At 49.7% G+C, this 22,919-nt stretch overlaps 1 protein-coding gene and 1 long non-coding RNA gene across 2 annotated transcripts in view; one reads left to right on the top strand and one right to left on the bottom strand.

Moving 5' to 3' along the window:
- LOC136794072 (uncharacterized) overlaps positions 1-22,919 on the bottom strand; it is a 321,393-nt gene that overhangs the window by 297,927 nt on the left and 547 nt on the right. The window lies entirely within an intron of this gene.
- LOC131762591 (Golgi-associated RAB2 interactor protein 4-like) lies at positions 3,064-8,460 on the top strand. The gene is made up of 2 exons (XM_059074245.2): positions 3,064-4,691; positions 8,429-8,460. The coding sequence occupies exons 1-2, from the start codon at positions 3,650-3,652 to the stop codon at positions 8,458-8,460; spliced, it is 1,074 nt and encodes a 357-aa protein (XP_058930228.2). The 5' UTR covers positions 3,064-3,649.

The raw sequence follows: 22,919 nt of genomic DNA, 5'->3' as shown, positions 1-22,919 counted from the left end.
CATTTTAAGTATACATTTGGATGAATTCTGACAAATTCATACACCCATGTAATCAAGTTACAGAACATTTCCATCATTCCCCAAAGTTTCTTTTTGCCCCATCCCATTCAGTCCTGACCTGCAATCAGTAATGTCCCTAGAAATTAGATTTGGCTTTTCCAGAGTTTCCGATAAATGGAATCATACAGTGTGTACCCTTTTTGTGTCTTGGCCTTTTTGCCTCAGCATAATGTTTGTATCCATCCTCCTCTTCTTCCTCAGTAAATCCTGGGCAATGTACCTAGCTAAAAGATTACACTTCCCTGCATTCCTTGCAACTAGATGTGGTCATATGATACAATGATGGCCAAAGAAACATAACTAGAAGGGTCATGTGGGACTTCGGGAAGGCTCTGTAAAAGTGAGAGGCAGACCACCTTTCTCTTTCCTTCCCCTTTCTCTTGCTGATGGCCTGGAATATGGACTTGATGAATGGGGCTCCAGCAGCCATCTTGGAATATGAAGTGACCCTAAGGATAACCAGGAAAAGACAATGAGCCTAGGTCTCTGATGACACAGTGGAGCTGCCATACCAGCTTGACTCCCTTCCTTTCAGACTGCTTTTAAATGAGAATACATAAATATCTTGTTTAAGTGCAAATCTTTGGCGTTCCAAATTATCTGTAGTTGAAACTAATGCTACTTACTCCATCAGCCTTCTAGCACTATCTGATGATTTTAAATTATGTATATGTTTGATTAAAAAATAAATTTTAATTAAAAACAAGCTTTTATATCAATTCTGGCAAAAACAGTTCAAGAAAAACATCACAGACCGACATCGTTCATAAATACAGATACAAAAATTCCTGACAAAATTCTGGCCAGTTGAATCCAGCAATATGTTCAAATAATGCACCACGACCACATGGGGTTTCCCAGGAGTGAATGGCCAACTCAGCATCTAAACAACAATCAGTGTACTTGACCACATTAACAGAATGAAGGATTAAAAATCAAGTAATCAGGGCGTCCCTGGTGGCGCAGTGGTTGAGAGTACGCCTGCCGATGCAGGGGACGCGGGTTCGTGTCCCGGTCCGGTAAGATCCCACATGCCGCGAAGTGGCTGGGCCCGTGGGCCATGGCCGCTGAGCCTGCGCGTCCGGAGCCTGTGCTCCGCAATAGGAGAGGCCACAGCGGTGAGAGGCCCGCGTACCGAAAAAAAAAAAAAAAAAAAAATCAAGTATTCAGCTCAATAGATGCAGAAAAAGCATTTGAAAAACACCAATAATCCTGCACGATAAAAATGCCCAGAAAACTAAAACTAGAAGTGAATTTCTTAAACTTCACAAAAGGCAATTCTGAAATAAAACTACAGCTAACAACATACTTTATGGTGAAAGATTGAAGATTTCCCCTGAGAGAGGGAACAATGAAAAGATAACTGCTCTTAACCCATCTATTCAATTCTAGGCTGGAGCCTTTAGCTAATGCATAAAGCAAGAACATGAAATAAAAGTCACACAGTTTGGAAAGGAAAAAGTAAAACTTTCTTTACAGGCAGCATCATTGTCTACAGAGAAAATTCCAAGAAATCCTTAAAAAAAAACAAACAAAAAAACACCAAAACTAGAATTAGTAAGTGAATTTAGCAAGGTGAAAGGACACATGATCAACACACAAAAACCAATAAACCAGCACGAACAACTGTTAAATTACAATCTTACAAATCCCATTGACAATAATATCAGAAAGCATCAAATATTTAGGGATAAATTTACTGGAAGATGTGCAACACATCTACAGTGAATTTTTATAATACATTGTATAAGCCGAGAGATATTTAAAATGTTTAAATAAAAGACTAGATAGTATCACCCGCATGGATTAGAAGGTTTAAGATTATCAAATGTCAATTCTCCCCAAATGGACCTATAAATTTAATGCAACCATATTTGAAGACAACCGTGGTTTCTAGACAATGACAAGATAATTCTAAATTAATATGAAATTTTAAAAATAATACAGTAAATCTAAAATTGAATAAAATAAGATTAATGCTGTAAAAGAGACACATATGAGATTCTACAATAGCACAGAGGAAGGAAGAATAGGTTCGATTAGGTAATTCAGGGGAGGCTCCTCAAAGGAGGTACCATTTGAACGGGCAGTTGAAAGATGACTGAGGACTTCCCACGTGGGCATTGATTTACTTAGGCTTTGCTGATCATCAAAAACTACAACCCATCTCACTCAGTCAGGTGAGGGGCTTGCACGTGCAACTGTCCAGGAGAGAAGTCTCATAGAAATCTCTGGTGAGGACTTCCCTGGTGGCACAGTGATTAAGAACCCACCCGCCAATGCAGGGGACATGGGGTTCGATCCCTGGTCGGGGAAGATCCCACACGCCGTGGAGCAACTCAGCCCGTGCACTACACCTACTGAGCCTGCGCTCTAGAGCCCAGGAGCCACAACTACTGAGCCCACGCGCCACAATGACTGAAGCCCACCTACCCGAGAACCCGCGTGCTGCAACTACTGAAGCATGCACACCTAGAGCCCGTGCTCTGCCACAAGAGAAGCCACCACAATGAGAAGCCTGCACACCACAACGAAGGGTAGCCCCCGCTTGCCGCAACTAGAAAAAGCCTTCGTGCATCAACAAAGACCCAACGCAGTGGAAAAAAAAAAAAAAAAAAAACCAAAAAAACAAGAAGAGAAATCTTTGGTGAGACCTCACGGTTTCTGGGCTTGGAGGGCAGTTCTGGATCTGAGGTTCCTTTCCTGATCTTAGCAGCCAGAACCCCTAAATAGTTAATGTAGTCTTCTGTCTGTCTCTATCTTTTCTTGCCTCCTCCTACCAATTTTTAATGTTATTATTAAAAATCACCATCGACGTTTACTGAGATGTTATGAAAGGACAGACTAAGGATCGCCACTGCCAGCTCTACGTTATTCGATACAATTAAACCATGGGCTTAAATGGTTCAAATTTAGCCCATCATCATACATTCCTATAGATTTCATCCAGTAGCTAAATCTGGGGGAGGAAAAGAAAAAGGACCCACACAAAAGTTTCCCAGTTGAAGACATTTTTATTCTAGTAGCCACCTCAGTCACTGGCAGGATGGGCCTGTCCTCCGCGGGGGCAATGGCGCGTTTGTGAGAGGATGGGGGCCCTGCACTGGGCGGGCGGGGCGGGGCAGCTGGGGGATGAGGCAAAGGGCTATGTGACAGTGATAGGTCACAAAGGGCATCAGAGGATAAATAGGCTGTGCCAGGGCCTTAGGCCGAGAAAGTGGTTACTTCTCTCACTAGGACTGACGTTCACAGCTGCTTGGGGAGATAAAAACCCAGAAGCGGAAGTGAGCTGAGGCCGAGGGGGAGCCTACCATACCTCTCTACACACTTGAAGAGATTCAGCCTGGGGTCCAGCCGCCCTACAGAGTCCCCGCTGTGACCATCGGTGCCCCTACCCACACCCCTGCCTCTGGGAGACCCTGAGGCAAAGGTGGGGGCCTGTGGGCTGGGCTTGGAAGACCTGCCATAAGGCCGCCTGCGTGACACAGGAGCACCACAGCTGGCTCTGCTCTTCGGCCCATTAGGCCGAGGGAGGGAAGAGCCAGGGGCCCGCCTTAACCACGCTGCCTGGCAGTGATCGAAGACAGCCATGAGTGGGGACTCTCTGCTCCCGTATCACACGGCCCAGAGCAGCACCGGGCTGGGCCTGTTCAAAAGCACCATGGGGGAGCTGCAGCAGCAACTGCACAATGGCGAATACGACATATTCAAGTACGCGCCGATATTCGAGAGCGACTTTATCCAGATCACGAAGAGGGGACACGTGATTGACGTGCACAACTGTGACTGCACGGTGACCGTGGGCATCGCATCCACCAGCCCCGTCCTCCCACTCCCAGACATCATGCTGCTGGCCCGACGGGCCACCGGCTGTGAACAGCACGCTGAGCACAGCCAGCCCACCAAGGGGAAGAGCCACAAGGTTGCCAAGACCTTAGAGCTCACCAGGCTCCTTCCCTTGAAGTTTGTGAGGATCTCCACGCACGATCGTGACAAACGACAGCTGCGCGTGAAGTTTGCCACTGGCCGCTCCTTCTACCTGCAGCTGTGTGCCCCTCTGGACGCGCAGGAAGACCTCTTCGCCTACTGGGAAGAGCTGATTTACCTCCTGCGACCACCATTGGACGGTCACAGCCGCACCTACGCTGTTCCAGCCGGGGACATGATCTGCAGGACTCTGTTCGAGGAGGAGGAGGAGGACGGGAGGAGCCCGGCAGTGGAGGATTTCCAAGGAGAGTGGGATGAGGACCAGGTGAGCATCAGGAGCCTCCACACGCCCTCTGAGGTGGCCGCGGTCGGGTCTGCAGCTTTTGCTGGCGGGGAGGGGATCCAACTGGACTCCCACAAGCCCGATACCATGTCCGATGTGGCCACTGCCAAAGCAAAACCTACAGTGCTTGACAAAGAGTCAGCATCGCGGGCAACGACAAAGGTGGAGACAGCAGGGGTGGCAGGCGGCACCGCAGCGGGTGCTTTGAGCGTGGCAGAGATCAAGTCTCCTGCCCCCGAAGAGCAGAGCACGGCCATAGCAGACACAGCCAGCAAGGGTCCAGGAGCAAGTAAAACCAACACAGCCACTGGGGGCACTGCGGGGAACAAGACCATCCAAAAAGCAGCCGGCCCGGGCTCAGGCAGCCGGAGAGCCACTAGAGACGACCAAAAGGAGAAAGGCCACGGCAGCCCGGGGGACAACAAGCAGGGCACTGCTCACAAAGCCATCAGCCGTGCTCCCATCACCAACGAGTCCAGGACCTCGCACAAATCGGGCAGGAGCTTACCTACAGCAAGTTCAGGTTCCATCACCAAGAGACTCAGCAGGATCGGCTCTTTCTTCAGGAATGTCAGAGCCAAGCTTACGACAAAGACAGTGTGGCCTCCTCACGCGAGGAATATGTGAGCATCCCGCCGAAGGCAGTGGAAGGGACCCGAATGGAGGCCATCACAGAGACAGCAGAGAGTGGCCAGGGCCTGGAAATCACTGGTGGTGTGACATCTGAGACCACGGAGCCAGCGACCGTTGAAGGACCTAGAGCTGGGAGCTGCAAAGGGAACCAGGGCTCAGGGAAATACCCCTGGAGAGCCCATTGCAGCTTCCTACGGAAATTGAAATAAAAATCTGAGAATGCATGCCGTGTTCTGTCTGACTTTCTAGGTCCCGAAGCCCAGACGGAGCCTCACAGTGGATTCTGGGAGGTCAGCTGCGCCACAGTCTGAGACCCAGTGTCCAGTCAAGCGCAGCCCCACCTCACACACATGCTCAGCGCCAACAGCGGTGCTCCATCTGGCCTCCACTCCTTTCTGGCTTTGCCCCCCCCCGCCCCCAGCCATGGTGGAAAGTCAGACTATGGCCTGGGAAGCTCTCCTTCACTATGCCCGTATTGTTTTTTATAAACGCTTATTCCCTCTGAAGGCCTGTAAACAAAGCAAGAACAGGGACGCATGTCCCCTCGGGCTATTCAGTGGACAGAAATAAGGGCAGCAGTAGTGGCTAGCAATCAGAACAGCAAGCACTCTCACCTAGACTTAGCCGTTCCCTTCCCAGGTATATACCCTGGAGAAACACACATGTTCTAAGGAACAACTGTGAGAATGTGTATAGCAAAAATAACTTAACAGCAAAACACAGGAAACAGCCCAAATTTCCATCAACAGAATTAATACAGCAGACTATGAAGTGAGTGCAATATTCAATAGTGAAAAATAAATGAGCTACACACATTAGCATAGATCAACTTCTCCTGATTTTTAAAAACATCAAAAGAATGGGATACAATTCCACTCACGGAACCATACTGAAACAAGCCCATTCTGAAACAAGCCCAAACAATGTATTGCATAGGGTACATGTTTTAAAAACAACTGTAGCTAAAAATGAGGGAAGAGTAAACACAAAATTCGGGACAGTTTTCTCTAGGGTGGAAAGGCTAGGTCAAGGAGGTTGACACAAGGCTGTTAGTGCTGCTGGGAATTGCTCCATCTCTTAGGCAAGATACACAAGTGGTGTATTTTTCACATTTTACTAACTCTGAAATCAGCAAGGTCACCGCGGCAGTTGTGATGGAGTTATTGCCAATGCCTTTCTCTTTTTTTCACTTTTCTTTATGCACAAAAGTGATGTCAGAAAGGCTTGGCATCTTTAAATTACATTTATTTAAGGTAAAGTACAAGAACGCTGGTTTGGTTATTAGGAAAAGAAGGAACGATATGCCTACTTTCCAGGTAAGAACACTGAGGCTCAGAGAAGGTAACCTGCTCCAGTCGCACATGGGATCTTTGCAGAACAGTCATCCACCAGCCCACTTCTTTAGGCAAAGCCCTGTCCGGGGCACGGGAAGGAGGCAAGCAAACAAGCCTGAGATAGGACCGGCACAAGAACCCGAGGCACCAGCATTCTTACCATCATGTTCCAAAACTACAGAGATGAGCATCAATTTTACTAGACTGAGCGGAGGGAGGGGTGGGGGCTGGGAGCCGGTTATCGCACTTCAGTGAGCTCACAGCTCTTAGCTGGCCTTCTCTCGAGAGCATCCAGACCACCCCTGAGCTGCGTCTGGCTCCCTGGCTTCTACCTCTAGCCTCTGGCATGACCCGCGCTGCAGCCATAAACAGGCTCCCACCTGGAATTCCAGCGTCCACTCCTGGAACACCCAGCGTCCAGTCCTCCTGCAGCCGCTAATTAAACTTTGGAATGCCCTACTCAGAAGGGTTTCTCCATATCAAATCTTCAGGAACTTTTTTCTTCTTGGGGCTCCAAAATCAAATCCTTAACCTTCACGTGAGTGAGATTATTTGTTAGGTCAGAGCATCCTTGTTGATTGGACCTTCAGTTTGTGACTTCCACAGACCTCATCACGGGAGGGTGGGGAGAGGTCTCTTCTGTTGGTGGAGGGAATGGAGGGCACTTGGTGGGGAGCACTGATGAGAAAGCGAGACAGCCCGAGACCTACACATAGGCACTGTTGCCCCTGGCCAGACAAGGTTCCTGACCCCAGGATTAACCCAGAGCTTCCGAGAAGACTAGGAGCTGCAGGGAGACACAATGAATGGTTTACTCTCCACCAGCTTTTCCTTGGACCCAAGGTGGAGAAATTACGAAAAGATCACATCACATTCCTTTGATCTTATGATTTCCACACAGGCAAGTGCAGCTAAACACTAGTCTGAAGGAAGAAAAAGTGTTAAAACCATGTGCATAGCCCTTAGTCGTTTATAAAGTTCTTGAATGTGTGTGCCCCCTTCCGATGCTCACATCTTTCTATTTTGCAGATAAGCAAACGGAAGTTCAGAGCATTTAAAGGACTTGCTCAGGGTGGGAGGTGATGGTGCAGAGAGGGAGCTACCTCAGTGCAACAACTTTCAGACAGTGTGCCAACCCGGTCCCGCATAGAGGTACACGGATGGTGGAGGAGACAGGACAGCACGAGTAATTATCACAACTCTGAGTGACAAATACAATCAGAGACGTGTGTTTGGGGACTGGATCTATTCAGAGGAGGGGTTTTGGGGTTAGGGAAGGCTTCACAGGGGAATTGGCACTTTTAAGGATGAATAGGGCTCAGCCAGGTGAAGGAAGTATGAGGAGCAACGGTAAAGGTGGGGGAGGGGTGGGAGATGATCAGGCCACAGGAAAGAGCGCGTGCAAAGTACAAAGGCTTGAAACATCACGGTGTGTTAAGCAACTACAGGTATGTCAGTACCACTGGTTGGAGGGCAAGAGAAGAGGGACGTGAGGCTGGAGAATCAGGCAGCTGGGTCTTGGGGAGCCTGGGGTACTATTTGAGTGTATGGGACTTGCGGAACCACTGAAGGCCAGCGTCTGATGGGAGTAAGATCCCTCTGGCTCCAGGGTGGAGAGTTGATGGGCAGGGGGCTGTCTGGAGACACGGGGTCCTCCAGGAAGCCACTGCATTAATCCTGGCAGAGTTGGGGAGCCCTGAACCTGGGTGGCACTGGGGAGACAGAAGGGGGCAGAGTCGGGAGGTGTTGAAGAGATGGAACAGGACAATTTTCCAGCCCACATCCTGAAAGACGGGGAGCTCATGGTGTAGGTCTGGCCCTCATCTAAAGGAAGTAGAACTGACAGAGGTGGAGGTGACTTGCCCCTGTGGCGGCTATTGGTCAGTAGAGTGGGTGGCCAGAAAAGAGGCTCAACGGGAAAGCAAGGAGTAATGTGTTCAGATAGAAAACAACAGCTGCTAGACGGCTAAGGGTAAAACATCAGGATAAGGCAGCCGAGGTGGTCAGGGGGGCTTCAGCACTTGGAGAGGGGCAGAGCCCCTGAGAAGTTCCTTGTTTATCTGAGAGCCCTCCTCCCCTGGGCAAAGAGTCGCCCCAGAGAGCCCCTTGTGGCCACATGCTGGTACTGCAGGTTGGCGCTTGAATGAGGGGAGTCAGCACTGAGGCTGAGTCACCATGACCCTTTCCCTTTGTCACACCACAATTAGTCTAATGCCAACCCCAAAGGTGTGAGCTAGGGGAGGTGGGGGGGTCTGGGCAATGAGGATGTGTCTCATCCAGGTGGCATGGCTCCAGGCCCCTGGCAGTGGAGCGGTAGAGTTTGAAATGGCTGAAAGGTCCCTGAGAGGCTGGGGATCCGAACCCAAGGGGACAATGAGTCACCGCCAAGAACAGGGGTGGAGTTAGTGCCAGGGTCCCTCTGCAGCATGGAAGCCATTTGAGAAACAACTGCTGAGCACCTACTGTGGGCAAGATAGGGAATCCGGGACCATGAGGATGTTCACATACAATACACACACACACACACACACACACACACACACACACACGTGCGCGCGCGCCTATAATACAAATCACAGCGTGGTAGTGGCCTCAGTGTACAGAAAGAGGCTTCACGGAGAAGTGGAGGGCTTAGCACAGGGATGGCGGGCTGAGTGCTCTGGCACAGGGAATGGTGTGATGGAGAGGGAGAAGGGCTTGGGAGATGTTCACAGATGACAGACAACTGCAGTGTGCCCAGGGTGTAATGTGCTCGGCAGAGAGAGCGGGCTGTGCGGTGGGAAATGAGGCTAGAAATAGAAGTAAGGCCACAGCATAGAGGAGAGACCCAGAATGCCGCACAACTCCCCTGAACCCCATGATCTTCATGACTGCAAATGGGACCTGTAACCCAGGGCCGAGGGGTGTGCAGAGTTGGTTTCTCCAAGAGCAGAAGGGCAATGGAAACCTAGACTCTTCCCCTTTGCCAGTTCAGAGAATGTGAAATGGATAATGGAGGCCCATGGCTTCCCACACTCTCTGTAAGAGGACCTTATCCCACAGGTGTGCTGAGGTTGTTACCCCCCTCATCGTGGGAGCACCTGGAGGACCAGGCCACTTGGCTTTGGCTGCCAGGAGCCCCATCTGGTACCCCAGTGTGTGCCATTCCAATGATGTCATTTTCCACATGTGCCACAGCCTGTGAAAGGTTGGGAAACACCTTTCTAGATCGGCACATGCATGTACATGATACAGTTTGCAGGTACTGTGAATGCAGCAGCAAGGAGCTGCTGAGAAGTGCCTTCCCTGGACAGCTAGCCTGCTCCCCACAGCTTCAGCTGATGCTCACCACGGCACCCCTCTTTTCTTTTCCCACTGACACCTTCACAGTCCCAGGACCCTGCCACAATGCAATATACACTGGTTCAAGGGAAAAATAAGAACAAATATATTGCTTTTCATAAAACTAAATTAGTTTTTTAAACATCTATCCTTGGCCTTGAGATCATGTCCTGCCTCCTTGTCTGTTAACATTATATTCTGAAGTGCAGTTGACCCTGAAACAACACGAGTTTGAACTGCTCGAGTCCACTGAAACTTGGATTTTTTTTTTTTACTAAATACATACTACAGTACTACACAGTCCGTGGTTGGGTGCACCCGCACAGGCGGAACCGCGGATTCAGAGGGCCAACTGTAAAGTTATATAGGGATTTTCACCTGGGGGTGGGGAGGTTCCTAACCCCAATGTTGATCAATGGTCAATTTATAACATTCATGCAGGAGAGTGTGCCATCGTAAGCATACCACTCGATGACATTTCACGAGATAAGCAACCCCACAAAACTAGCACCTGGCGAAGAATCAGAACATCCCTGCAACTCTGGAAGGGCCCCCTTGCAGCCACTCAAGGGTAACCACTACCCTAGCTTCCAACACCACAGATGAATGTTGTTTGCTTTTCAACTTTACAGGGCTTCCCTGGTGGCGCAGTGGTTGAGAATCCACCTGCCAATGCAGGGGACACGGGTTCGTGCCCCGGTCCGGGAAGATCCCACATGCCACCGAGTGGCTGGGCCCGTGAGCCACGGCCACTGAGCCTGTGCGTCCGGACCCTGTGCTCCGCAACGGGAGAGGCCACAACAGTGAGAGAGGTCCGCGTACCACAAAAAAAACCAAAAAAAATCCCAACTTTACATAGTGGAATCACATAGGATGTACTCTTTGACTCGGGTTTCTTTTCCTTAACATCATATTTATGAGGTTTGTGCATGACTTTCCTGGCGATCGTCCATTTATTTTCACTGCTCTCCAGTATTCCTTTGTGTGATGATACTACAACTTATTCTGTTATTGATTTAAGTTATTACCAGCTTTGGGCTATTAAAAATAGTGCTATTGGGCTTCCCTGGTGGCACAGTGGTTGAGAGTCCGCCTGCCAATGCAGGGGACACAGGTTCGTGCCCCAGCCTGGGAGGATCCCACATGCCGCGGAGCGGCTGGGCCCGTGAGCCATGGCCGCTGAGCCTGCGCGTCCGGAGCCTGTGCTCCTCAACGGGAGAGGCCACAGAAGTGAGAGGCCCGCGTACCGCAAAAAAAATAAAAAATAAAAAAATAAAAATAAAAATAAAAATAGTGCTATTATGAACATCTATATACAGATCTGTTGGTAAAAATATATATAAACTTCTGTTCGGCATATACATAGGAATGGAATTGAATATATGCATATGTTCAGCTTCTGATTATACTGCCAAGCTATTTTCCTTCCAAAATGACTGTGGAAATAATAATTCCCACCAGGAATGTATGAAAGTCCTGGTTGTTCCACATCTTTGCCAACATTTGATACTGGTTACCTCTTTCCTTTCAGCCATTCAGGTGGGATATAGTGACTTTTCTCCCTTTCTCATGATAAAAATATATTTTCAAATATATAATACGGTGACCTACAGAAAACGGTAGTTTTGTTTGTAATGTCCTTAATAGGCAAAATTTAAAGTTGGTTTCCAAATTAATTTTGAAATTTCACACATCTCTGAAATCTTTAAAGTCTTGTTTATACATTTTTAAGGATTTTTCATTGCAAGGGAGCTCATATTTTTAAACATCTCCTACCATCCTGTGCCGGTACCTTTTGCTTTATAACAAACTACCCAAAAGCTTTGTGGCTTAAAACAACAGTCATTTTCTTATATTTTATAGATTCTTCTACATGAGAAATCTGGGTAGGACTCAGCGGGGTAAATCTTCTCCTCCTCGTGGTATCAAGCGAGGCTGGCCTGGAGAGTCAAAAGGAGCTTCTTCCACGTATCTGGTGCCTTGAGGGAAACGGCTGGTACGTGGGCCTCAGCTGGGACTGTCAACGGGAATGCCTACATGTGGCCTCTCCAGCATGATGGTCTCAGGTAGTCAGATGGCTTCCCTCAGATCCAGTGACCCAAGATAACCAAGTGGAAGCTGCTTCTGACTGAGCCTCAGAAGTCACCCAGCATAACTTCTACCACATTCTGTGGTTACAAGCAAGTCATAAGGCCAGGCCAGATTTGAAGGGAGAGGAACGAGACTCCACCTCTTGACAGGGAAATGGTAAGATCACGATGTCAAAGAACATGGCGGGTGGCAATATCATCGTGGCCCTCTTTGGAAAATACAGTTTGCCACTTCCCAACCCTACCCCCCATCCTAACTAAGTAAACTGGCCCGGATGTGCCCGAGGAGCGCTGAGGTCATGCTGGTGGCCCCCTTAGTCCCCACTCTTAAACGCTTTTCCCTTTTCCCCATTTTCGCTTTATGTTTTTACTCCCCTCTCTTCCTCTCTGCTATCAGTTAGCTAAACTCACAGGGACTCCCACTGAACCTTTCTTAGTCCCTTCCTCCCCATCTCTCCCCACATACCTTCAGGCTCTTTGTCCTCTGAGTGACAGATTACTGGAACACCTAGAACCATATCAGGTCAGGCCCAGAAGGATCTTGACTAAGCCCACATGCACTTTACAGATGAGGAAGTTGAGGCCTAGAGAGGAAGGGGATTTTCCCAAGGTCCTACTTCAAGTAAGTAGCAGACTTCTGGCTAGCGCAGCACAAAATACAGCCTACAGTGGGTCTTAAAGAATGTCAACACTTGCTTTCCACTTCGGACTTCCTGAAACTAAAGCCACTCGTTTCTGTTTCACGTTCATTGCCTCACCGTCACAATGTCCTTTTGGCCTCTTGGTTCAGGAGCGAAATCAATGCTGGCAGGTTTTTGTGCCCAGAGAGGCCTGTCCCAGCCCTGGCCTGGGTCTTGGCCTTCAGAGATGGATGGATGGGGGGAGGGGGGAACACAGATACGGCAAGTTGGGATCCATATAACCAGCCCCCCTCCAACCACCTCCTTGTACTCCAGACACAAGTAGCTTCTTTTGATCCCAAAGTCCAAGAATTCCCTGAATTCAAGAATCAACTAGCAGCCAGTTTTGAAATTTTCTGGGCATCCAGGATTTAACTTAGGCTGGTGATCACTGAAGTCAGGCTGAGGATAAATTGGAGGTGATGTAAAACAAGAAGACACAACTCTTTTTTTTTTTTTTTTTTTTTTTTTTTTTTGCAGTACACGGGCCTCTCACTGCTGTGGCCTCTCCCGTTGCGGAGCACAGGCTCCGGACGCACAGGCCCAGCGGCCATGGCTCACAGGGCCCAGCCGCTCTGCGGCATGTGGGATCCTCCCGGACCAGGGCACAAACCCGTGTCCCCTGCATCGGCAGGCGGACTCTCAGCCACTGCGCCACCAGGGAAGCCCCGAAGACACAACTCTTAAGGCCAGGTCCAAGAGACAACAACTCTGTTACATTACAGTCTATTTCCTCCGTTCACTTCAAGCAAGCGGACTATGGGGCCCAGAGTAGGGAGCCCAGGCTGGGCTATCAGACATCCCATAACATCAGCAGCCGGACGTTTTTTTTTCTTTTTTTGGCCGTGCCTCGAGGCATGTGCGATCCTAGTTCCCCAGCCAGGGACTGAACCCTTGCCCCCTGCAGTGGAAGCACGGAGTCCCAACCACTGGACCACCAGGGAATTCCCAGCAGCTTGATCTTGAGGGAAGAGCATGGGCTGGAGAAAAAGCAGGCGGCTGGCACGTTGCTCTGGGATCTGAGTAGTAATGATGTGGAGAACAGCCTGTTAAGAAGCCTCTCAGAACTCTTTGTAATCCGCCAGCCCAGTGCTTTCGGGCAGAGAGCACTTCTGCAAGTCGGTGATAAGCTGAGAGTGGGACACAGGTGTGCTGTCAGGGAAGTCACCTTAGGCCAACGGTGAGAGTCCCCAAGGCTGTCTAAGTGCCCAGGACAGAGGGAGAAGTGGCACCTGTGAAGGGCTGTGTTGAGAAGAAGGGATTGAAGTAATTCTTTTCAACTAGTACAGCCTGTAACCTCCTTTAGGGGAGTGGCCATGTCTTACAGTTTCTGAGTCCCCAGGTGCAGCACACATATTAGAGGCTCTATAAATGTTTGTTATAAAGACCTACAGTCACGAGTCCATCCGTCATTCTCCTGCATCCAGGCACAACGGTGACCTTCCACAGTCCCTGCTCCCCTCATTCCAGCAGCCCTCTGCCAGCTCTAAGTGATGGGAGGCCCAGGACATGGAGAGAGACCATTCATAATGTTCAGTCCCTTCTTGCCCACGATGCCAGGCCCTCCCTAGGGGCCCTCTATTGGGAGTGGTAGAAACAAGTCACGAAGGGTCCCATACCTTTCTTTCTTGCTGGGGTCCCTTTCTCCAGCCAAACGAACACAGGAGCCATTTCTTTTCCTTCATACTCCCCTGCTGGAGGGAGGGGGAAATAACAAGGAACCATCATCAGCTAACAGTGTTATTTCCTAGCCTGTGGTTGGCCAGACCCCACGACTGGCCCTTGTCCACACGGTCTGGTGCTGTGGCTGCATCAGCTTGGGTAGAAATTGTATGAGCAGCTGCCACACTGGGCACGGGGCCAAGAAATTAGCAGCCCACCCCGTGTTTCTCTCCAAGTTCTGCAATCGTTTTCACTGCATCTTATTTGGGGCTGCCGCATATGATAATGTTTGTATCGATTGAGCCCTTGCTCTCACACAGCTGCTGTTCTAAGACTTCTATAGGGATTATTGTGTTTAGTTCTTTCTCCACAGCTCTATGAAGTAGTCAGTGTTATTCCCATTTTACAGATGAAGAAGCTGAGGCACAGATGTGTTCACATACCTTATCCAAGATCCCCAGTGGTGGAGCCAGGATTAAACCCCAAGGGGTCTGACACCCAAGTCCACACTACTGACCGTACCACGGGCTGACTCCACGGAGTGCATGGTCTTAGAAGGTATCAGACCCTGCACTATGGAGAGTGGCCAGCCTACAGCCAGCAGTCAGTAAACTCCGTGGCTTAGAGACAGGTGTGTTACCTAGGACAGTGGGCACTGCATCAGGTGCCAGCCTCCCCGGGCTGTGAGGGCCGCTCCACCTCCCTCTGCTCCTACGCCAGGCAGCGCCCTTCACTCAGGTTCAAGAGTGTCGCGGCCACCGGGGAAATGAGCGGTATTGGCGGACGGGGTAGCTTGCTCCTCCTTCTGGGAAAACAACCCAGAGTCCTGTCCTGCTGTCACCTGTCTCATCTGGAACCACCTTAAAATCTGTCATCTGCACTTTCAGGCTGGGACACCTCAGAGACCCAAGGGATGACTTTCCAGACCCCAGCGAGAAAACCCAGTCTAACACCCGCCTGGCGAGAGAGGATGCAAATGGCTCCTGGGAAACTCGCCTGGCCACACGCTCTCTTGGACCGTGAGCTCGCTAGCTAACAAATGTGCACCGTGTGCCCTCCTAACTGGCCATGTAGTGCTCGCCACCAACTTGCCTCTACTTACCCACCCACTCTTGCTCCTTCTCCCCTCTTCCCTTTGTCCCCGCCCCACGGGCTGTCTCCGTCTCCACTGGAATGGCACTCTGTCTCACTGGGACCTTCCACATCTGCTCCCACCCCTGCCCCCAGCTTCCCTCCCTTCTGACGTTTACTCAGATCTGAGGATGCCTCCTCCCACCAGCCCACGCTGAGGACCTGCAGGCCAAGGGGACGACGGAACCTCCTGCCAACAAGTCAGGGCTGCCGCTCTCTCTGGGGATGACGCTGCCTCCCTCATCACCTCCCTGGGGCACAAAAGCTGAGTCCTTTTGTGTTAATTCCCGGGGTTGCTTGCTTTTGGCGGCATGCTAATTTATGCAAACTGAAGGCAAATGAGTATAGAAAGCTATGTGACCCTGGATTTACTGGAGATCAGCAGCTCCCCTGACGGGAAGACTTAGGGAAATTCTGGAATCTACTTCCGAAGAGAAATTTAAAAATAGAGTGGCCTCCAGTTGGAGTTTGGGGAGGGATGTGGCTGGAAGTCATTCGGAGAAAAGAAGCACAGTCTGGCTTCCCTGTCATTAGTAAGTGACCCAGCAAAAGTCAGAGGAAGAGAAAGCATCTGGCTGCCAAGCCCTCCCCCCTTCTCCTCTCCTGGCTCTGAGCTCTGGTTACGCCCCATGCCCTGCCAAAACCTCCCAACGGGGTACACAGTGGAGGGCAGAGCACCCAGGGCATTACTGCATCTCTGAAACAAGGCATTATTTATGTCCCACTCCCCATGACAACGCTCTGCTATTCTCCCCTCTTCTTGCATCTCCTACATCCACCCCCTTCTACTTGTCCTCACTGCGTATGGCTGGTCAAGTACACAGAATGTTCTGCAACCTGGCCAGAGTGGTTAGGCAGCAGTCTGGATGTTCCAATAAAGAAGACCTCAGAGGATAGCTCTGGGGTAGGTCAACTCAGGCACGAAGCCTTAGGCGTCTCATTTGCAGGAGGACCATTCCAAGAAAGGACAGGAGAGAAGAAGGTGGCCACAGAAGAAACAGCTTCCGTTCTTCTGCCCCTAGGCTGGGAGGTGCTGACTAACTCCAAAAGGCACAAACTGACCTTTGCTTAAAGATTTCAAGAGAAGAAAATACTTTTTCCAAAATCTTTCCAACAGACTACCAAGCGTCATCAGAATGTTTTTACTTGTATTAACATAATTGCTTGGTGCTGCCATGGACGTCATTGTCTTCTGGTTCTTTCCTTCAGGTAACTAGAGTACAGATGCTTCTGGGTTTTTTTTGTTTGTTTGTTTTTTATTTTTTGCAGTACGTGGGCCTCTCACTGTTGTGGCCTCTCCCGTTGTGGAGCACAGGTTTCGGACGCGCAGGCTCAGCGGCCATGGCCCACGGGCCCAGCCGCTCCGCGGCATGTGGGATCTTCCCGGACCGGTGTACGAACCCACGTCCCCAGCATCGGCAGCCGGACTCTCAACCACTGCGCCACCAGGGAAGCCCGTTTCTCGTTTTTAAGGTAATACACCGGCAAACCCTTAACACATGTCATGAAAACACCTGAAGACAAACTCCCCCAAGATTCAGGGACCGCCTCACTGCTTCGCTTAAAGGAGATGATCCAAACTGAACCCTCCACTTCAGGGGACAGGAGCTGTGTTCTCATCTGTGTTCCCCTAGCTTGGTGGAAAGTTTATTGAAGGCCAAAACTTTCAACTAGTCAGTATTTGGGGCTACTCAGAGGAAAGAAAACATGCTCTTCCGTGTATGTAAAAGGCAAGGGCACACTGTGTATCAAGCATGTAATATATCTCTTTTAAGTCTTATAACTAGCCCAATAGATGTGTATCATTCCCATCGTACAGATGAGGAAACTAAGGCTAAGAGTTAAAGGCATTTGCCCAAGGTCACAGAGCTGATGAATGGTTCTGGCAGAACCTTCTACTGCTCATTACTATCCACTTTCTCCTTTTCTTTCTAGGCACGTCTTAAACTATATTTCCTGGTCCTCTTGCTATTAGGCTGACCGCATCACTGAATTCTGCCACTGAAATAGGGACAGAAGTGATTTTGCCACTTCCGGTCCTAGTCCATAAAAACCTTGGTACATCATGCCCTTTCCCATCGCTATCTGGATGACCCAGGGTACCAGGAAGCCAAAAAGATGGGAGGAGCTTGCTCCCTGAGTGACTACATGGAACAGAGCACCCTTCACCTTGTCCTCTGCTCCCTGCACTGGACTGTGACTTGGATGAGGTAAACCTTCACCGTGTTAATCCACTAAGAGTTTAGTTTGGGGCTTCCCTGGTGACGCAGTGGTTAAGAATCCGGCTGCCAATGCAGGAGACACGGGTTCGAGCCCTGGTCCGGGAAGATCTCACATGCCGCGGAGCAACTAAGGCCGTGCACCACAACTACTGAGCCTGTGCTCTAGAGCCCGCCTGCCACAACTACTGAAGCCCGCACGCCTAAAGCCCATGCTCCACAACAAGAGAAGCCACCACAATGAGAAGCCCACGCACTGCAACCAAGAGTAGTCCCTGCTCACCACAGCTAGAAAGAGCTTGTGCACAGCCACGAAGACACGGTGCAGCCAAAAATAAACAAATAAAATAAATAAATTTAAAAAAAAAAAGAGTCGTTTGTCCTGACCGCATGGTGAAGGCAAGATCTGACACCAAATCCATCAGACTCTAAAGACCATCCTCTCTCATTGAGATGTATTGACACAAATACAGCAGAAATATAAAAGCCCATCTATAAAATATTATCTAATCCCACAGTTCACCTCTCTCCCACCATGCCTCTCCCACAAACAAGAATTAGATTCCTCAAGATTTTAGAGGAAATTGGGTAAACAAAAACATAAAATCAAGCAAGCAATCGACAAATATTTGTTGACTGCACACTACCTGCCAAGCATAGACAAATCTGCTTTTGTTGTCACCCTGAGGTCATGAACTCTGCCCTTTGCTGTCCCGGATGGGAGGGGAGCAGAGGATAAGGTGGGAGGCAAGCCTACGCCTGTTCTTTTCAGCAATGAGATTCTCCTTGGTTCTCCCAGTGTGTTAATGGGCTACCTGGGGAGTGTCTGATTTTATGTTTGAGAAGAAGAATAGACTTTCAATCTGAAAAACAATTTTTTAAATTTAAAATACATTGGGACCTCCCTGACGGTCCAGTGGTTAAGACTCCACACTTCCACTGCAGAGGGCGTGGGTTGGATCCCTGGTCAGGGAACTAAGATCCCACATGCGTGAACACAATAAAAACACTGAGCATTAAAAAATGCAATGTAACTATATATTCAAAGGAGAGTTTTTAATTCTTTTAAAAATAAAATAAAATACATTATATTCCTGAAGTTTCACATTTTACAGATGGGCAGACTGAGACTCAGAGAAGCTTAGAAACAGCCCCAGGCCACAGTGACAGAAGTTAAACTTGAACTCCGCTTCGTCTGATTCCAAAGTCCTTGCTCATTGCACCATGGCAGTGTTTTCTTAAACTGGGCTGCTCTTCAGAATCACCAGGGGAATAGTTAAAACACAGATTCCTGGGCTTGGCGCCAGACTCCCAAATCACTGACCTGGGGCAGGCCTCAGCAATCTCTCTTCGCACACACCCCAGGCCTGACTGAAGACCAGCCAAGTTTGGGATCCACTTCTCTGCACCTCGCGGTGGGAAAGCTAAGAGGGTACATGGATGCCAAGGGAGCAGAGGGGAAGAGAACACAAGGGGGCCTTCTATGGGTTTGTCCAGGGCCGGCCCTGCTCACAGCTGGGATCCTGGCCATGAGACCCAGAGGACAATTAACGAAAGCAAGAAAAGGCCTTTTGACTCAGCTGTTTCCCTTACATCTCTGCTCAGGTGCGAAGAGGGTATCATGCCTGTGGAATTCTGCTGCATCCACAGGCATCTCCAGACCTATTTTTTAAATTCGCCAGGAATGAAGAGAGAAAAAAGTCTGCCAAGGTTCAGAATTTGCTAGTCATGTTCCTGACTCAGTAAAACTGCCTTGATTTTAGTGTTCATTGCTTCCAAGCCTGTGCTCTCTGAGACGTGGCTGGGATGAAACTGACTGCCACACTATCTTGGAAGCCAATTCATGAAGAATGGAGACAAAACCGGCAGGAGGGTACCGTTTAGCCCTGAGGAACTGAATGGTTACTTGAAGAAACATTTTAGCATATCTGTATATATCAATAGGCACTACAGGAGCTCTGCTGGGGAACAGTAATAACAGCTGCCCTTAACTGAGAGCTTAGTTTGTACAGGTTCACAGTCTCTTATCCATAGGTTGACCCTATAAATGTATCATCCAAACTGAGCAATTGTGAAAGTGAAAGTTGGGAGAGCTATTAATAATGTCACCAGGACAAGGGCAAACCAGAATATCCCAAGCAAACTGGGATGTATGATCACTCTATCCAAACCCCTGAGCCAAATGGGTTTCAAATTCAGACTTTTAAAAGATTTTACAGGAAATACTGTACTTGCGTGTGTATCTCACACACACATACAAATACCCTAGAGGGATCCAGGGCAGCACCTCATGATCAAACGTTATATTTCTGCAGCAAATATACGAATATTCCCAAGAGGGATAAACACACACTTCGGGTCAAGTTTTGCCATCTAATGATTTCTGAAAAATACTTGTTTTCAGAAAAATTGTCTTTCAAATTGTGGCAAGGGTTTGTGGACCTGTACTGAGAGCTTTAAGTACTTTCCATAGTGTGGCAGAGATGCTAGCTGTCCCACTGTAAAGGTCCTCTCCTTCTTTGATAGTAGCTAAGTGTGCCCATGGCCGTCTGGAATAAAGACTACATTTCCCAGTGTTCCTTGAAGCCAGGTGTGGTCACGCAACTGAGCTGTGGCCAATGAGATTTGTACGTGGAAAGATGTGATCAGGACAACCCACAAGTACAGATACCCATGTACCTGTCGTTGACAGAGGGCATCCATTCTGATTAATTGAAATCCATGTTGTAAATACTTGGAAAATGACTTCTGGTGTGCAAAAACTTCTGGGAAGTCTCTTTAGAGAGATGGGTATGCTCTTCTCCCCCTCCTTCCTCTTTCCTCCTGGCTGGAGTGTGGACACGATGGTTGCACCTTGAGCATCCACATCACTTTTGACCACGAAGCTGAGGGCCACAGCTTCTGAGGAACCAGAAAGCTAGTAGGATCTTGGCTCTGGACAACTCCCTGGATGGCCTACCTCTGGACATTCGATGTGAGAAAATAAAACCTTTTTGATTTACGGCACAATTCATTTATACTTTCTGTCACTCGCAAAGGAACCTGTATTCTAGGATTTGCTCTTGGCCAGCCTCAAACTCTCAGATGGTGATGTTTATTTTTCTCTCATTCAAAGGCCTGCAAGTGGGCTGCGGTGGCTCTGCTTCAGACCGCGGGTCATGTTCACATCTGCCCCACGCGTCTCTGAATTCTGGGACTAGTGGACACTAAGGACGTGTTCTGTGTGTCAGGGTGAAGCTCAACCACACGAGCACATTTACAGCTTCTGCTAATGTTATGCTCCATTCCTTTGGCCAAAACAAGTCACAGCACAGACCAACATCAAGGGGAGGGGACGAGGATACAGTGAACACCTGCAGGCGATCATCTACAGAACGGATACACGTGTGACCCCGTCCTACTGCCGCACATGCACCAGGGGCTTCCAGGCATCACCCCTAGCATCGCGGCAAGCCAGCCGCTCCTCCTGATCACTTCCCATAATTCCTGGTATGCTGCCCTCCCCGCCCCTAACCCCCAGAGGGCACTACCAAGGGGAGGGCCACAGGACAAGATGTCCTTCTGTTTGGTGTCCGCTCTCTGTGCTCTCCTCAAGACCACACACCAGGCTACGCCAGCACACCTGACCGAGAGGTTACGTGGGGGGGCCCTCCTACCTCACATCTGTGTCTGTCTCCCAGGGGCCTCCTTCTTCAGAACCTCCTCCGACAGTTTCCACCCTGTGTTGTGCCCAGCCCCTGCCCCACAACCAGAGGGGACTTCTGGAAACGTCCTCATTAGAGTAAGGAAGTGCATTTCCCACAAACCTCTCCTCCGGCCTTACTGTGCAACCCCAGGTCCCACCCCCACCAAACAGTAACTGTTGGAGGAGAGGTTTAAGTAAATTAGCCTCAGGCACACCCGAAAGCCTGAAAGAAAATACCCAGAGAAGCTGGGAGGAGGGGGTGGATGCTGGGTGTGTTGTCCACTCAGCCAGTAGGGAGCTGGGTTTCAGGGAAGAACAGATGGGCAGATTTTGCCATTAACTGGCGGTGTGACCGCCGGCAACCCCTTTTCCAGGCTTCCATGTCTTTCTTTGTTAAAAGAGGGACTTGGCCTTCCCTGGTGGTGCAGTGGTTGAGAGTCCACCTGCCGATTCAGGGGACGCGGGTTCGGGCCCCGGTCCAGGAAGATCCCACATGCCGCGGAGCGGCTGGGCCCGTGAGCCATGGCCGCTGAGCCTGCGCATCCGGAGCCTGTGCTCCGCAACGGGAGAGGCCACAACAGTGAGAGCCAGAGGGTGGGTGTCTGGAAGGATACATACGGTGAGGCCCAGGGAGCTGGGCTAGCATGAGGCTGAAGTTCATGTCCTTTGGCCCTTTTCAAATTGTAACGCCCACCAAGCTCAGCCCTTACCTGCCTCTGGGACCCATTCAGGGCCATGGTCTAAGGTCACAAAAACTGTCCCCAGCAGGGGGATCCATCGGCACTGACTACAGTATGATGACACCCTGGGTGTGTAGCAACTCTGGCCTCAGCGCTCACCACTTCCTGCCTTAAGGTCCAGCAACTCTAAACTACCTTTAGTTCCCAACACACACCTGGTGCCTTTTGGCCTCCAGGCTCTTATTTGTGCAGTCCCCTCTCCCTGGGAGACCACGGTCTCTTGATCTCCAGTCCCCCACCCCACCTTTCCCGGCCAATGCCTCCTCATCCTTTGCAATTCAGCTTCATCCCCACCCAGGTTCAGTGCTTCTCCACACTGCTCCCGTAATGCTTCAGCATTGCACTCACTACTATCTGCTTGTGTAACTGTCCTGCCCTACTAGACTCTGAGCTTCGTGAGAGCAGAGACCATGTCTTATCCATTTTCTTTCATGCCCTTTATCTTTCATAGCACCTGACACATGACAAATGAGCAAGCTCTGACTGATGAATGAATGAACGAGTGAACGAACGAACTGGGAAACAAAAAAGCTGGAAGGAATGTCATACATGGATGGTAACGACTACCTTTAGCCTCCCACCCCTTCTATTTGCTACACACATCATATCTGTAGTCCGGGGAAATCACGCTGAGTAAACACCAGAGGTGGTCTTTAAGCCAGTTAAAAGAGATCACCAAGGAAAGAAGCACTGTGTCTGATTGGAGGGAAATAAACGCCTTGCCTTAACGATGGTAGGGGAGAGAGTGAGTTTGGGGTGCGAGGTCTAGGAGGGGCAGGACAGTCAGGAAAGGAGTCTTTGAAGAAAGCAGGCCTTCATGGGGTCATTGAGAAGGTTGGATTTGGTGGGTAGATGGAAACTGAGCTGTCACACACATCCATGGCTCCACCTGGGCAAGGAAGAGGCTCTGAGGAGGAAATCTGAGTGTGTGAGGGGTATGTGAGGGCAGAGAGACAACTTCAGCTGGGTTCCTGAGTCCCAGAGGAATCCAGGTGGCAGAAGGAGGGTGGGCTCCCCTTCCCCCCTCTCTCACTCCTCTTTGGCTGTGTAGGGTTGCCTCAGGCCTGGTGATTTGAGCACGGGGGTCAATCCCT

This window comes from Kogia breviceps, chromosome 1, assembly GCF_026419965.1.
Source record: "Kogia breviceps isolate mKogBre1 chromosome 1, mKogBre1 haplotype 1, whole genome shotgun sequence".
NCBI classification, from domain to species: domain Eukaryota; kingdom Metazoa; phylum Chordata; class Mammalia; order Artiodactyla; family Physeteridae; genus Kogia; species Kogia breviceps.
Note: the sequence above shows the minus strand (reverse complement) of the source record. Positions and strands in the feature narration are given on the sequence as shown.